The 16,591-nt window shown below is 30.1% G+C and overlaps 2 protein-coding genes across 5 annotated transcripts; both read left to right on the top strand.

Annotated features, from left to right (window-relative positions):
* The first annotated feature begins 262 nt into the window (after positions 1-262).
* On the top strand, positions 263-6,016 carry LOC110650326 (DNA-directed RNA polymerase III subunit rpc31). 3 transcript variants are annotated; one of them, XR_002493926.2, is made up of 10 exons: positions 263-904; positions 1,037-1,132; positions 1,757-1,877; positions 2,794-2,919; positions 3,050-3,103; positions 3,522-3,568; positions 3,751-3,864; positions 4,787-4,841; positions 4,993-5,106; positions 5,417-6,016. XR_002493926.2 is itself a non-coding variant. In XM_021805260.2 (9 exons), exons 2-9 carry the CDS (start codon positions 1,037-1,039, stop codon positions 5,007-5,009), a joined length of 630 nt encoding a protein of 209 aa, XP_021660952.2. In that variant the 5' UTR covers positions 263-904; the 3' UTR covers positions 5,010-6,016. The 3 variants fall into 3 exon arrangements, 1 of the variants encoding a protein (XP_021660952.2); XR_002493925.2 differs by having other exon boundaries at positions 4,993-5,143; XM_021805260.2 differs by having other exon boundaries at positions 4,993-6,016.
* Positions 6,017-8,319: 2,303 nt separating this feature from the next.
* On the top strand, positions 8,320-10,725 carry LOC110650332 (profilin-6). 2 transcript variants are annotated; one of them, NM_001405323.1, is given in 3 exon segments: positions 8,320-8,623; positions 9,070-9,207; positions 10,218-10,725. In NM_001405323.1, coding segments are annotated over 3 exon segments (396 nt in total). In that variant the 5' UTR covers positions 8,320-8,500; the 3' UTR covers positions 10,353-10,725.
* The last annotated feature ends 5,866 nt before the right edge of the window (positions 10,726-16,591 follow it).

Genomic DNA, 16,591 nt, shown 5'->3' with positions numbered 1-16,591 from the left:
TAGATTAACTCTCTTCCGACCATTGATCAGTTGTTTATTGAACATTGAATTAAATTGATTTAGTTTCAATTTTTTAATTTAATTTTTTAATTAAATGATTCAATTTGATTTTACTTTTTAGAAAAATTAATAATTAATCGAACGGACCGAAATTTGGGCTTACACTCGTATTCCTCAAGACAGGCTCAAGTGGTCCATTAGTTAATACATGCACATAGCCCAGCCCAGCCCAGCCATTTGAAGAAATCTGAATCCCTCAGCGCTAAGCTCTCTCAAATCCCACTCCCATCTGCACCGACGCCACCCTCCCTGTCCCTGTCTTCCATTATCTCCATTCTCGAATCCCTACTCTCATCTCTTCTCCCCCCTTATTTTCTTCTCTCCACCCAACCCACGACGTCACCGAGAGCTGCATGTGCTATTGGGCCTCCTCTGCTCCCTCTCGCCGTCTCGCGCCCACCCCGACCCATATCGAGCTCATTGTCTCTGCTCATTATCTTCTCGTATTATTTGTTTTTGTAGTGTTATAGATGAATTTCATTTGATTTTGTAGCGTTGATTCATTTGAGTTGTGTGGCTTGGGTTTGAACTGCTTCAACCAAGCCGAACTGAAAATTCTTTTGGTTCGATTTGATTTTTTTTTTCTCTTAATTCGATTCGATTTCTACAATTTTGCACTTCGGTTTCCGGTTAGTACGGTTCTGAACCTAACCGACGGATTGTACACCCCTATTTCCATCCCATTTTAAGCCTACACTAAAAGCTCATCCGCTCCCGTCGCTTCCTCTTGTAATACAAGCTTAACTGCGAAAAGTGAAAGCTCGCAAAACCTCCACATTCACTCGAGCGAGCGGTGTCTTTAGCAGAGAAGGCAGCGAAAGAAAGGAAAGAAACATCTCTAAAGGTAAAACTATTCGTTTTAGATTATCAAGGAACCAGGAAGAAGCTGAAACACTGGCTTCCCAGTTTATTTTAAACCATGGTCAAGAGATTTTAAAGAAAAAAAACAAACTGGGTTTGCGTGTGTGTTTTGTAGATGGCTTGGCGGGGGCGAGGTCGAGGGAGAGGGCGATTTGGAGGAGGAGGTGGTGGATTCGGCTATATAAAGCAAGAGCCTTTTGTGGAGTTTCCTGTGAGTCAATTTTACTGCTTATTTACCTTAAAAGAAGATCATTGCTCGAAGCCTTGAACATTGAATTTTATATTTATCATTGGAATTGGCAAGCTAAATTTAGATTTTATTTTTACCATTTTTGTTATTTTGACTTATTATTTTGATAAAGTAGTGTTGTGTTGATTTGAATTTGTCTACTTTTGAACTATGGATATACTAATTCGTGTTTAGTGTTAAATTCTATTAGGAGGTGCTACAGACACTAGAGTGGAATTACTGGAGTTCAAATTTTGCTTGAACATAAATACACTAGAGGGAAAATCATTTATAACTCAGATTGTTCTTAAAGTTGTGGTGGTTGATTTATTGTTGTTGAATGGAAATAAAATGTAGGATATCCTTCTTGAATAATTTAAAAATACTTCTTATGCTATCTACTTTAAGCACATTTTTTTTTTCTCCTTATATTTTCTGGTTGCCATTTATATGATTGATCTTTAACATGGTCATATTCATGCAAAGATGTTGTTTTTGTTCAATTTGATTGAGAGGTTTTTTGTAGTAACTGTAACACTGTCAAATGAGTAAAGCCCGTTATTTTGCGTTGTTTTCTACATGAAACTTGCTCTATGAAAATTGCAGGAAATTGAATTACCTGATCACAAAGCTGTGAAGGAGGAAAGGGCCTTAGTTGTTGGGAATGCAAAGTTACAAAATTTTTGGAAAAGCTCTGCTTATTATCTTGATGAGACTGTTTCAAAGAGTGAGTATGGAAAGCTTATGAGTTTCATTGTTTATGTTCTATTTCCCAAATAAATAAGTTAATGATAAAAAGGAGAAAAAATTTCCTACTTCACTTGAGTATATGGCTTTCAATAAGTTCAAATTCATGATACACTCACGAATTCACTGACAGGTGATTATACTCTATGGTTTATGTTTTTTTCAATCATCATATGTAAATGAACTAGATATAGACATGTGAAAGGAGGAGGAGTTTCTTTCTTCTTTTAAATGTTCCAACACTAGCGCACATCTCTTATTATATCCTATTTGGATTGACAGGAGATATGATCATTATCCTAGATTGGTAGTGACTAGTGAGATTTACTGCCTCTGATTGTTCACTACAGTTTAGTATATGTTTGGCGCTTCAAATGAGTTGTAGCACAAAATTAAATCTAGAAGATAGTTATAGGATTTTGGGTTCCATTTGTCCCACATCTTTTGCATTGTACATCCACTGTCATTTTCCTATTTTCTGCACCATTTACTTTAAGAGTTGAAGCCACATCGTGCAATATGGGGAAAAAGAAAAAGAACAGAAAGCCATTTGTGAAAGCTGCAGGGAGATATGTGTTTCCATACCCAGTAATGAGTCATGGTTATATGTTTGTGAAGAACTGAAGAAAATTCTTGATAGTAGTACTAGCTTCTATGCCATAAATTTAAATCTTACTGTTGTGTTTCTTACGACATAGTTGTTGCAGACCCAGCAGTGAGTCGGTGAACTTAACTGTTTCCCATGCTGCTTTTACATTACTTGTGTTAGTATGAATTGCCATTGGCATTCAGATTTATATGTTTTTGCCAGTTCCATGTCTGCTATATGAGTTTGTTCTGTTATTTTTTTTTAATGATTTTTCCCTCATTTGCCTTTTCCCTGACCATGACATCAGAGGGCCAGAGCATTGACATAGAAAGATTTTCTGATTGGGGAAAGTCAAAGTCCACATCAAAACGTGATAAACTTAACAATTTTCTATTGCTCACACCTATGCATTTTCCTGCAGAACTTATTCAAGGTTTGCTTAGTATATCTTTTACTTATGTGCTCTCTCTCTCTCTCTCAAACTCGTTTTTAATACTTCACTAATTAATGGTGTTTTTAATGGTCACTTTGGATACTTTTCTGATGTTGCAATAATGGTTCAGGTGTAAAGACACAGCAGCCAAATCCCAAAAAAGTTCGATGGAACCCAGACTCAGGTCTGTAATATGGCATGATTGGTTCTTACTTTATGTACTTTTATTTGTTTCTGGATGAATGGATATTGTCATACTGGTAATGTCTTTTAGAAATTCAAGGTATATCTTGATGTTGTCCTTTTGGATTTAATTTTATCTTTATAACCATTACCATCGTAGTAAATGATATAAATGAGTAGCTATTCTTTATTAATTTTAATCAAATTTAAAATATTCGTAGTTTTGAGATTCCATTTGCTTGCCTTTGCTTTACATATACATAGTTTGAATAACTTGTTTAAAATTTGAAATCTCAGTAATAAATATATTCAATATTTTCTATAAAGTACCCATGCTTTGTTTGTGTGCAAGTTGCAACTGTCTTGCAACATGAAGTTTTTCAATATTTTATTAAATTGATTTGGATTGTGCATTGCAGACCTGCAAAAGTTCGATCTGTTTGAGAAGCTTGAACAGAAGTATCAGGTAAATTATTTCTAGATTTAAATCTTCAACCTGTTTGGTCAGAAATTATTGTAACAGGTCATAAACACTGTCATTGATTTTTTTTTTGGCTTTGGACTTCTAAGTTTGGTGCTTTTATTTATGTCTTCGTTGTGAATTTTGTTCCAACAGATTGTTTTTTTGTGTTTATGCGATATCTCCAGGGACGAGAAGAGAAAGATCAAAAGGAAAAGAAAGAAGGTGAAGATGAGGAAGAAGATCAAGATGAAGAAGTAGATGAAGCTGAGGAAGATTTAAGTGATGATGACTATAATCAGGTTCATTCAGGAAACCTAGGATACTATATTTTGCTTCATCTTTATTCCTTACACTTCATAAGCTTCAGATATTCAGGATCATTACACTTCATATTAGTAGTTCTTCTCATGATGGATGTCTTGTCATTTTTATTCCCTATGGGACAAAGTGTTTTATCATCACCAAGAATGACCATTGCAAGTGGAAAATAGTGACCTACAAAAAATGAATCCAGTTGAAGAAACTTCTCATGTAAATAGATTTATCCATCATAGTAAACAGATTGCGTTGACAATAGAGTCTCTAAGCTTTAGGGACACAATATTCATTATAAGCAAATTTTTGAGGATCACACCATTTAAATTACTGGGACAGATAATTGCTAACTGAGGTTCATAATTACATTATCTCACTAATCAACTAATTTGTGGCATCTTTCTTAAAAACAATAACAGAAGCACTAGGATGATGAGTTTGCACATCAGCTTCTATGGATTGTTGAGGACATTTTATAGCCAGGCTTGCTGGGCCTGGGCAAACAGTCTTTAATTTAGGAATTGTTAATTCCTTGTCCTAATGGATGATGGTATGCCATTGGTTGGGAATTTCAAAATTCTTGCTGCACGTTGTGAAAAACTTTGGTGGAACTTTGATTATATGTTGAATGTATTGTTTCAATTCTCTGTGTGGATTATAGTTTATTTGTTTGATTCATCATTTGAATGCTAAATTGTTCAATGAGTCTGTACTATTAAAGTTATATTCTGTAATTGAACAATAAGGTTAGTTGATGTTTTATTGGAGGGATCCATTTCTTTTTTCTTTTATGTGTGACATAGTACACCTCTATGTGTTCTTTTAAGTTCTGTTCATGAGAAATTGAATTTGAAACCTTATTTAGATTGCAGCTAGGTTTTAACCAAATCTTTTTTAATCTTGCAGAACGTTGATTTTGATGATGATGATGATGATTATAATGATGATGATGGCAATGATGGTATGCAACTTCAATTGATCAGCTGTTAAACTTGCTGCTGTGTTGGAATTTTATCGAACTTGAGTGCAGTTTTTTCCTGATTTTGGTGCTATGAAATAAGTGAACAAAATGGATTCCTTCAGCATATGCTAATAGTTTTCTAATCTTGCAGATGAACCTGTATATTAGATGGCGTTCAAAGAAAGTTTTCCTGGCATTCGTCTGACAGCACTGTCTTCAGCAGATTCATAGAACTCGTTCTATGAATATGAAAATATTTTCAAAGGTAGATATCAAATTTCAACCAGGCATTATTCATGGTGGTAAAACTACAAAGGCCTTTTTCTTTTAATGGTTACCTTAAATTTCTTCCTTTTTTTGGAGGAGAAAATACTGAGCAACAAGCAAATTTGGAAATGGTAATATACACTAGAAATCTTCAGTCTAGCCCAATAACAGAATGATAGCTTCAAAGTGATAAAATTGAGGCATTGGCAGTATTGCAGTAAGGCATAAGTACATAAAGAGAGAGAGTCTATATGAGAAAATAGGCTAATCAAGTAATCAACAAGTTCCTATGTTACTTAAATATGCAGGCTACTGTCAACTTTAAACAAAAATATGAACCCAACACACACAAGTCACGCATGAAAGGCTTTTCCAGCCTAATTTTTTGAATCAGGACGCAAAGTAGTGAGTTGCTTGGATACGAGCTATAAAGGCTGAAGTTTTATCATTGATGCGAGGATCAGCAGTCCAAGGACTTTCATCTTCATCGCTAGGCAGCACCTTCTGTGACCTCCTACCATGGCTAGAACTATCTTCTTCTCTCAGAGGTTTCCGAGCCTTGCCCTTGAATAACTTAAGAACAGACTTGTTGTTCCTCTTGTTGTCACCCATGAATGTTTGAATTCTTGCTTTTTCTCTAACTGATATAGAAGCTCAAGTGCTCTGTCTTGGGTTTGAATGGTGAGAAGCTGTATTGTATTGTATTTGTAAGTGGAGTCTGGAGGTACTGTGCTTTTGGTTTTGGGTATAGAATCTGGAAACATCCAAGCAAGTAACATTGATACAGTGAGAATGATGAAATAACTAGACATGGTTAGGGAAAGAAACTATTTTTGGTCCAACTCTTTAGGCTAAAGCATGTCTTGTGGACGGCTGCTTGGTTGCTTTTAACCTTTTTAGTCCTTCCATGTGCTTTCTTCTCTTTCTCATTTTACATTTCTGGCTTGTTTCGCCATTGAATGCTTATGGTTTAAGAGTCAAAAAGTTTTTTTCAGCTGCTATTGAAAAAAAGTATTTAAAAAAATTATTTTATTATTTTAGTGATTTTATGATTAAAATTTATTAAATTTAATTTTAAAATTATTTTTTAATACTTCATTAATATATTTAAAGAGAAAAATAATTTTCTTAATAATAGTTCTAATATTAATATTAATATTAATATATCCTTAATCTATTGTTTTGAGTTTGGTTTGGTTTCAATCTGCCTTTATATATATATATATATATATATATATATATATATATATATATATATATATATATATTAGAGGTTGAAAGTAATTAAATTTTTATTTTAAAATTTTTATAATTAAAATGTATAACTTTAATTTAAAATCAATTTTAATAATCTTCAATTAATATATTTAAGAGGACACGCCTTCTTTTTAACTATAGGTTTATTTGGGATTGTTGTTGAAATTATAATTGAAAAAATTATTTTTTTAAATATATTAATTAAAAAATATTAAAAAATAATTAAAAATTAAATTTGATTAATTTTAATTATAAAAATAAAATATTAAAATAATAAAATTATTTTTTTAATAATATTTAAAATGATATTCTATTTAGAAGGGTAGTTTTAGACTATAAAATTTAATATTAAATAGGGCTTATATTATTACCTCGGGAAGGATCGATTATACAGAAGAAAAAATGGAATATTTTTCTTAGCTAAGGGTTCATACGTCAATGGCATGTATTCTTCGGGTAGTTTCCTACCCTTTTCATGCCAGGGGCATCATTTCTCCATCCTTTAATTTTCAGCACAACAGCTAACGGGCATATTAAGAAAAAGAATTTAAGTTTGAAACGAAGCATATAAATGGCAGTGGAAAAAGAATGCTTACACGCGTAATTATTCGGTTAAAAATGCTGGAGTCGGTCGTGGGTGACCCAACTAGCGTCATTCCTATCTGACGCATTTACTCTTAATTCATGTAACTTTATATATACTAAGGCTCGTTATTTCACGATAAATAATTTTTAAATATTTTTTAGTGTTTGAAGTATTTATAAATTAAATTAATAAAAAATATTTTTATAATTAAAATAAAAAATAAATAATTTTTTTAAAAAAATTCTTTTTAAAAATAAATAATTTATTAAATTTTAATAATTTTATTATACAATATAAATATATCTTATTAATTTAATATTATAATTAAATAATAAAAAAATATTATCATAAAAAATATTTTTGTATAAAATAATTTTCATAAAAATTTTTTATATATAAATTATTTTGTCTAAATAAATTGAGTTTAGAATCCGCTTATTTTACAGAATTTTTTTTAATTATCTATCGATAAGGGGCTAAAAAGATAGTCAACAAAAAAAAAATTTCACTGGAAGAGACAACTAAATGATTCTTATGGAAAATTATTTCTTCCTTTTAAAAGAGTAATAATCATTTTTTAAATTTTAATAATTTTATATAAAAATATTTATACATATGTTATATAAATACATATTAATATTATAATTAAATAATAAAAAAATATTTTTATAAAAAATATTTTTTTATATATAATTTATTTTTCACAAAATAAATCAAACCTTAAATAATAAAATTCATATAAATTAGCGGTTTGGATGTATTAATCGGCACTCTTCTCATTCAATATCTAATTATACTAATAATGATGTTAAAAATTCTATCATCTCGTCCCCAGAATACAATCAACCGAGTAATAGCAAATGATGAAAGCAAAAAAGACTGGATTATCATTTCCTCTAATAAAGCTATACCATGAACTCATAATGACAAGGAGGACAGTGCCAGGTTACCCAAGTGAGACCCTCTACGCCTTTAAAGAGAATAATGTCTTTGCAATTCAAATGTAAATTCTGAATTTTATTTTCTATCATTTAAATGTTTTAATTCTGTAAATTATAAAATATTAATAATAATAATAATAATAATAATAATAATAATTTATAGAAATTTGAAAGTGGAAGTTCAATGCATTTGATTTTTCATGTGGAATAAATTTTAAAATATACTCTTATTCATAAAATTATAAATTTTTAATATATATATATATATAGTTGTCTATCCAATGTATCCACGGTTAATGAGCGAGTGATCATACGCCCAAAGCACCCCTTGAAACGCAAGGAGAACGTGGACGGCACTCATTCAATCATGTTAAAATGCACGGCCAAGATCCGATCACAAATCAGAAATCACCATCATCAATCATAGCGCTAAGGGACCCATTTAACACCTAGACCACACACTCTGAGCTTTGAAATCACTATATATACCTTTCTTCTTTGAACCTGAAGATTTCACAGCACCCAACTTAAAAGAAAAGAGAAAGCCCGTTATACAAAAAAAAATATTCAAAGTAAAGGGATCAACGGTTACGATTTGTTGATCGAAAATGTCGTGGCAAACGTACGTTGATGATCACCTTATGTGTGATATCGACGGCCACCGTCTCACGGCGGCCGCTATCATCGGCCACGATGGCAGCGTGTGGGCCCAGAGCTCCAGCTTCCCTCAGGTCCCTATTCTCTCTCTTTAGAATTCTATTTTGTCCTGATCCATTTGTTTGGATTATTGGTTTTTGTTTGTTGATTGCGTTAATTTGTTTAGATTTTAATTGGATCTGGTCTTACAATATACAAACACTATAATCTTCACTTTATTAATCCAATTCCTGTTAGATGATCTGTGTTTTTGGGGTTTTTCCCCTGGGATTTGGTCTGCAAATTATCAGTACTATTAAGGAACATGTTTGGTTTTGCAAATTGCAAGTTCTAGCAATTGCCTTATTATTGGAATTGCTATTTTTGTGATGTCAGTGAGTTTCCATTTTTCAATTCTTTTATCCCTTTTAGCACATTTCTGGTTTTATATCTGGTTTTATATCGTGGTTTTCTCCTCCATCTCCCTTTATCTGAAATTTTACCTGTCCCTGATATATAAGATCCCTTTGGTTTTTTGCAGTTTAAGTCAGATGAGGTTGCTGCCGTCATGAAAGATTTTGATGAGCCTGGATCCCTTGCCCCAACTGGTTTGCATCTTGGTGGCACAAAGTACATGGTGATCCAGGGAGAGCCCGGAGCTGTGATTCGTGGAAAGAAGGTATTTAATTGTTTAGATAATTGGGTTTCTGATATTATTCTTTTTGTTAACTGTTGATCTATATTTAGTATGAATCATGTGGCAGTTACCTAAAGTTTTAGGCTTTTATAGTATTATTCAACTACTGCATAACATGGTATCTCATTTACTTTATGAAGATGCTTAAGATTGCATAATGCTGTTGTCAAATTCAGAATAATAAAGGCATTACAGTTGTCTGCAGATAAAAGTCCATTTTCTCCTGATTATTTAAGATTTATCAAAATGACGATGATTTGTGTTAATATGCATCTTTATTATGATTAATGGGCCACCTTAACATCTTTTGACTTTCAAATATCTAACGTAAAGAATTCCTGTAACGTCTGTTATTGATGCTGTCGGGAACTTTACTGTAATAGCACTTTGGTATAGATCTTAAAATCCCACTCGTTCTTTAGCAAATAATGGTAAGGCTTTAAGAATTTCATACTTTGGACCACCTTTAAGAGTCTTTAATGACCTTTTTTTTTTCTTATTTGCACTGTAGTCCTCAATTATTTTGGTCATGGACTATTGTTTCCTTTTATTAGGCCTACGCAGGAGAGATAAAACACATATATGACAGGTTGGTTTTGCTTTTATAAAGTTTAGTTGACAAACTGTCCCAAGTTATTTGGTATCCCTAATGTAATGTATCGTGGGATGCGTCATTTTCATCTGTTTTGGTGGCAAGACCTAATAACGTATTATTCCTCTTCATTTGGCGGGGATCAACTTTGCTTGCTATTTCGGTGCAATGTGGGTAGGAAGATGAATGCAATTTTAATTATTCATAATTTCATGTTGTGGTATGAATTTTCTTTTTTAGTAACTGCCACTAAAATATTCAAATTTATTGCACTGTTGGTGGGGAATTGTTTGGTAAAGACTTGATAAGACATTGAACCTTTCAAGCTCCATCTAATTAGGTGGAATTGAGTGAAGATTTTATTATACTTTCTTTTATATATTTAACATGCATTTTGCAGGGTTCTGGTGGCATCACTGTGAAGAAAACCGGCCAAGCTCTCATTATTGGTATTTACGATGAACCATTGACTCCAGGACAGTGCAACATGATCGTAGAGAGGCTGGGTGATTACCTCCTTGATCAAGGCCTGTAGGCTTTCAATACCTCGTCTTAGCTTCATGGTTGTCAAATGCTGATTTCAGGATTGGGCTTGCAGCTGGCTATGAACTGGCATTAGTGATTTTGCTGGGAAATAACATTGTGAGGACAGAAACAATGATATTTTTTTTTTGTCACCTTTTGTTGTTGATTGTAGGATCATTGCCTTTTTATCTTTTCAACTCCCGCCATGCTTTCTTAATTTATGTGTATTCATGCTGCCCTCTTTTATGCTTGAATTAAGTTTGGATATCTAAAGGTTGAATATTTTGGATTTATTTTATACTACATAATAGTATCTTTTTGAGTTTCTACGCTCGATATCTTTGATACTCTTACATTTCTGGTTTTAATGGAAAGCATTTTCATCACTTCTGTTAGGGTTTATCTGCAAAAACAGTTGGTGAGAAGATTTATAATTCTGAGTAGCATTGAATAGAATGGTAGTCGTGGCTAATCTTGGCTGTGCATCATGAGAAGCCAGTTTGTGTTGGTGCAATGTATACTTCGTTGAACTTGGAAAGTTAAATAGTTTCGATTCTTTTACGCTCGCTAACTTTTTTGTTGTGGGTTTAAAATGAATTTTTTATTTCTTTTTCTCTTACATTTAAAAAACATTTCAACTTCTTGACCCTTTACAGGGAAGTACTGAAACTATACCTATAAATGTTGTTCAGAGGAACTGTAGGTTGAAGGTATATTTTTTATACATATCATTTAGATAATTTAGATGAACTGCAGGGTATTTTTTTTAAATAAAATAGAAGTTTTTAAAATTTTTTAATACAAACTAGAATTAAGTGGTAAAAATAAAACACGGAATAAAATTTAAGAACGAACTAAATAATAGGAGAAAACTGTATAAAATAAGATTTAAATATCGAAATTTTTAAATCATGATTGGCATAAAAAGTTAATAAAAAGATATAGTTGTTTGGGTATTAATAATATTATTCTCTAATATCAATCTTTAGATCTTATCCTGTGTGTTTTCTATTAAAAGAAAAATCTAAATCTTACCATTTCATTTATTACGAGATAGGTTGAGCCGAATGAATTAAAATGGTCTTGTTTAGATATTTTTTTTTTTTTTTCAATAGTCTTGTTTAGATTCGATACTCTTATTTAGTTAAATATATATATATAGTTTTATAATTTTTTTATATATAAAATTATTTAAAAATAAAAAATGTATGCATTTTTATGTTTAAGAATTCGGCCGGACTTCAAATCTGCTCAAACCAATTCAATTGGGCTGAGGCAATCAATAGGGTGGGGTTTAGGTTGGGCCCATGATGAGTTTCCCTAATTCTAATTTTATTTAAATTACCATTCTATATATTATAAACACAATTTTTTTTTAGTTTAACAATATGAAATTTCTCTTTTTTTCACCTAATTAACATAAAATCTTATTATTTATTCAGTGATTACTTTTATTTGAGTCTCTCGCACTCTAACCCCTTATCTCTTAAAAAGAAAAATAAAAAAATATATTGTTGTTACAACAAGTGAGTCTATTGGGATAAACTAAAAAAATTATTTTAAAAAAATAAATCATTTAATTATCTATATTATTTTTTTTTAAAAAAATTATGGGATTTATTTTTTTTTATTATTTAGTATGAGATTAACAGGAATAATTATTATTATTGTAACTTTTATATTTAAAAGATAATAAATTAATTTTTCACCTTATTAATATTTATAATTTTTTTAAAAATTAAAAGTTTATCATGAGGAACTAAGTTAAATACTAATCTTAAAGGATCTAAATTAATAATTATTCTCTTAAATATTAAAATTTATAAGAGTAATTAATATTCAACCTCCTACCAAATATATCAAATTAAGACGGTAGCCAACTAAACTATTCTAATTATAAATTTTCCATACAAAAATAAGTTAATTACAAAAGATCCTTCGATGTTTGCCTTAATACACATTTTGGTTCTTATATATATATATATATATATATATATATATATATATATATATATATATAAAATACTGGATAGAAAATGTATTTCCGCCATCCAGGGCAAACTACGTCGCCTGATCTCTGCCAAAGCTCAGTTCAACTCTCTTGGGCCCTTAAACAATTTTGCTAATTATAAAATTATGATGTTTTAAATTAAGGTTTTATTTGACATTATTAAAAATTAATTAAAACTTAAATTTGATATATTTTAACTATAAAAACTTGTAAATAATTATATAGATTCTTCCAAACTATTTTTTTAATAAAATTTAAAATAATACTTTTAAAAAAAATATTTTTTCTGACTTTCAACCATAATCTCAAACAGGCCTTAAATCATATTTAAATCCTTAAAGTTGAAATTTTAATTACATAAAAGTCCTTGAATTATTATTTTAAGAAATTCTTCGATCCTTAAAATTTTGTATTTTTCAGGCATCATAGAGGTTAAAATGTTAATTTTTAAAAAAGTTTTTTTTAAATAAAAATAAAATTAATAAAATTCATTTGCATTTGAGACCTTAGAAAAATTATATGAAGAATAAAAATTTTAAAAGATATTTATTTAAGTCAATAAATTAACAATTCAACGAATAATCAAAGACATATTTAAAATGTATCTTTTAATTTTCCCTTTCAACTTATTAGATCTTTTTTTCTTGCATAGTTTCTATATTCAATATTAAAATAAGTAAAATTCAAAAAATGAAATAAGCAACCAAATTCTCATTTTTCCCATTTTTTAAACGAGGCAATATTGCACCTACAAACAATTTTTCAACGGTTCCACAGATAAAGAATATTAATTAAACGCAAAAAATATGTGGAAAACTTGCCATGTTACCATAATCAATTGGTCCACGTTTCCCCGTACATTTGCTATATACATTTCTTGTCCATATTGGTAGATATATGTCTTTCTTTTTATAGGGAGATCGAGAGAATAAAGATTCCAATACGACACTTATTAGGTAAATAATAAATTTTTAATTATTAAATTAAATTAAATTAAACAAATAGAGACATAATTTAAATATGAAGGAAATGGGATAAAGGATAATTGCAATGAACCTAAACATGACACTTTGGAGCTAGAGATTGGTTCTCACACCAACAAACATTATACCAAGCCTTCTATTAAAACTTATCAAGAAGATAATAAATATATAGCTTGATCATTGATGGGATTTGAAGGTCTAACATAACATGGATAAGATTGTAACCTAAAATAATGTGGTGGAGACTAACTTGCCCATCTCACCACTTTTTGGGTTTTGGGTATTTTTGGTAGGTGACTTGCACTATCTTGTCTATTTCCTTATCCTTGCACGCCTTCCTACCACTTTCCTTTGGTGCCACCCTTGTCTTCTACTCTCTCTAGAAGATAGATAGGTTTAAGCTTCGCAATTTGTTGGTGCTTTAAGAATAATATTAAAATCGTATTCAAAATTATAAAGTTTAAATGTTATATAACAAATTCAAATGTATACTTGGTAAATGAAGAAGAATATCTCTCATTTTAACTAATTAGACTAACTCTATCAAGCAAACTTTTATATAATTAAATTAAATTTATATCTTTTGATTAAAATTCAAGTCCTATCTCAATTATAATAAATGTTAGGTTCAAACAATAATATATTAAGAATTCATTTGATAAGATAGAGAGGGTTGAATATGCTATAATTTAAGGTATATGGTCAAAATAGTTTATATTATATGTATATAATAATAGTCATTTGATTTTGAAAAATGGTAATGTGAAAAAAGGGGAAAAGAGGATTTGTCAAAAGCTATGTATATAACACTTTTATTTCAATAGACACATAAATAGTTAATTATTAATAATTAATATATAATAGTTGAAAATTATTAAAACAATTAATAACTGTTAAAATAACTAATATTATAAAACACACATAAATAAATTAATTAATAATCTATGATCAAGGGAATGAATTAATTAATGAAATGAGAGTTAAAATATCATGCATGCCACAACTGCAAGCCACTCAAACATATCAAAAGGGCATAAAGATTCCAATGAGATGAGATGAGATAAACCTTATAAAATGTAATCAACAATTTTAGTGAATTATACAATAAATAATTAGATAGGGTAGTGGTGTGCCCATGGTATTGCATTCCTTTGCTCTTGTTCTCCAAAAGGCACCCCTTGGTTTAGCAACATCTAAGCTAGTTTATTATATACTATCTTTTTGTCTCTTCTTGCTTTTCACCTTTTAGAGTATGCAACCTTTAAAATTAACCATTCTTTTTTATTCATCATATACTTAACAATGTGATGCTGTTTTTTTTTACTACATTGATTAGATAATTATGCCTTTCAATTGGAGCCAACCATGATTTACTTCTAAAAGTTTATTGAAACTATTTTAAATATGTTGATTCATAAATATCTTAATAGTAATTTTAAATATCTTAATTAATAAGATAAGAAAATACATAAATTTAGACTCTATTTATTTTACATGAAAAATATTTTATGTATTTTTTTATATTTAAATTATTTAGAAAAATGAGTTAATGGAAAATATTTTTTATTAAAGAAAAAAATTAAGTTATTTTTAATTTTTTAAAAGAAAATGCCATTTTTCATTTTTAAAATTTTGATAATCTTATTAAAATATAAAAATACTTATACATATATGACCTAAATATACATTAATTAGTTTAATATTTTCATCAAACAATAAAAAATATTTTCTATGTATAAATTATTTTTTACGAGACTAACAGAATTTTATTTATGAATTAACTCTTAGAGGGTTAGATTATTACTTAAGATGGTAACAATGTGTTATTACTTATACATATATGACATAAATACACATTCATTAGTTTAACATTGTGACATTCTCACTTTAGCTAATCCGTATGTTCTACTGTTCCGGTGACCAATGTCTGTCCGGGCAGTTAGAACATTTAGAATCATAATTAGACTGGAGTGAGGAGTTATAAATAAACCAAATAATGATAAGAAAAATTAAGGAAAATTTTTAGAAATGAAATGCACCAAGATTAAATGAACCGTAGTTCCAGCGATGAGTGACCCTAACGGGAAGTGACGGTGAAGGCCGTTAGCAACCCTAAACCCTGGAAAAACTCCATGAAATAATTTTTGGGATTTTAGGGAAGGATTATTGGGGTTTTAATGATAATAAAATGCTAAGAAAACACAAAAAAAATTTAATCAATCGGCACACACAATTTTAGCTCGTTAAGTCAAACGTAGGACTTTGGTCATTTCGTCTTTAGAGATGATTTTTGACTAATTTATCCAATTAAGTACATAAATTATATGACATAAAATATGAATCAATGTTGATGAAAAATTAATTTGAAGTGAGTAGAAATGAAAGTAAAAAGAAAAATGAATAAAATGCCTAATTATGACATCATAATGATGTCATTTAAAACCCTCCCACCAATCACCATTTAGCAAGTCTTCTTAGAACAAATAAAAGAGATAAGAATTAAGAAAAAAAAAATCAGAATTGTCTTTCTTCTTCAGCTGGCCGAACCGGCTCCCTAGTGTTCCACCATTGCCATCTCAACAAAGCTTCAAATCCCACCTTAAATCACCATAAAACCTTACCTTGTCTTCACTAAATTTGATCTTTATACCTTTTGTAAACTTGAGGCAGCAAAAAGGAAAGGAAACAAAGAGGTTTTGCAAGTGTGAGAAACTCTCCAACAAAGGTTAATGTCAATTAATCCTTTAAACTTTGTGTATCCATCATTGGGAGTATGAATTGATCCATTGATTGTATGTGTTCGAAGAATTGAAATGGTAGAGTTAGGGTTTGGGCACAAATTTGAGATTTTGCTCATGTATTGGTGAAAGGAAGTTCTAATGGTCAATTAGTGACCATTTGGTTATGTGTGATTATGAAATGAAGTGATTTGTGCCATGGGAATTGAAGTTAGATATGCTGCCTAATGTGAGCTGCAGGACTGGGTGTGAGTCCAACAGATTTGGGCAGCTATAACTGGAGTTGTGTAGGTTCAATTGGTGCAGGGTCAATTGGACATGAAATTAGATACATAATGGCACGACTTTGATGAAGAAACCCTGCTCAGAAAACTACAATAGACTGACCTAAAAATTGACCAAATCCGGGTACCATTCATTCTGCCTGGATAAAATGACCAAATGAATAGTGTTTGTTCAAATAGTCATAACTCAGTGTAGAAAAGTCAAATTGACCTGAAATTTATATCAATGAAAA

This window comes from Hevea brasiliensis, chromosome 1 (assembly GCF_030052815.1).
Source record: "Hevea brasiliensis isolate MT/VB/25A 57/8 chromosome 1, ASM3005281v1, whole genome shotgun sequence".
NCBI classification, from domain to species: Eukaryota; Viridiplantae; Streptophyta; class Magnoliopsida; order Malpighiales; family Euphorbiaceae; genus Hevea; species Hevea brasiliensis.
The sequence above is the reverse complement of the archived record's forward strand: the minus strand, read 5'-3'. Positions and strand labels throughout refer to the sequence as shown.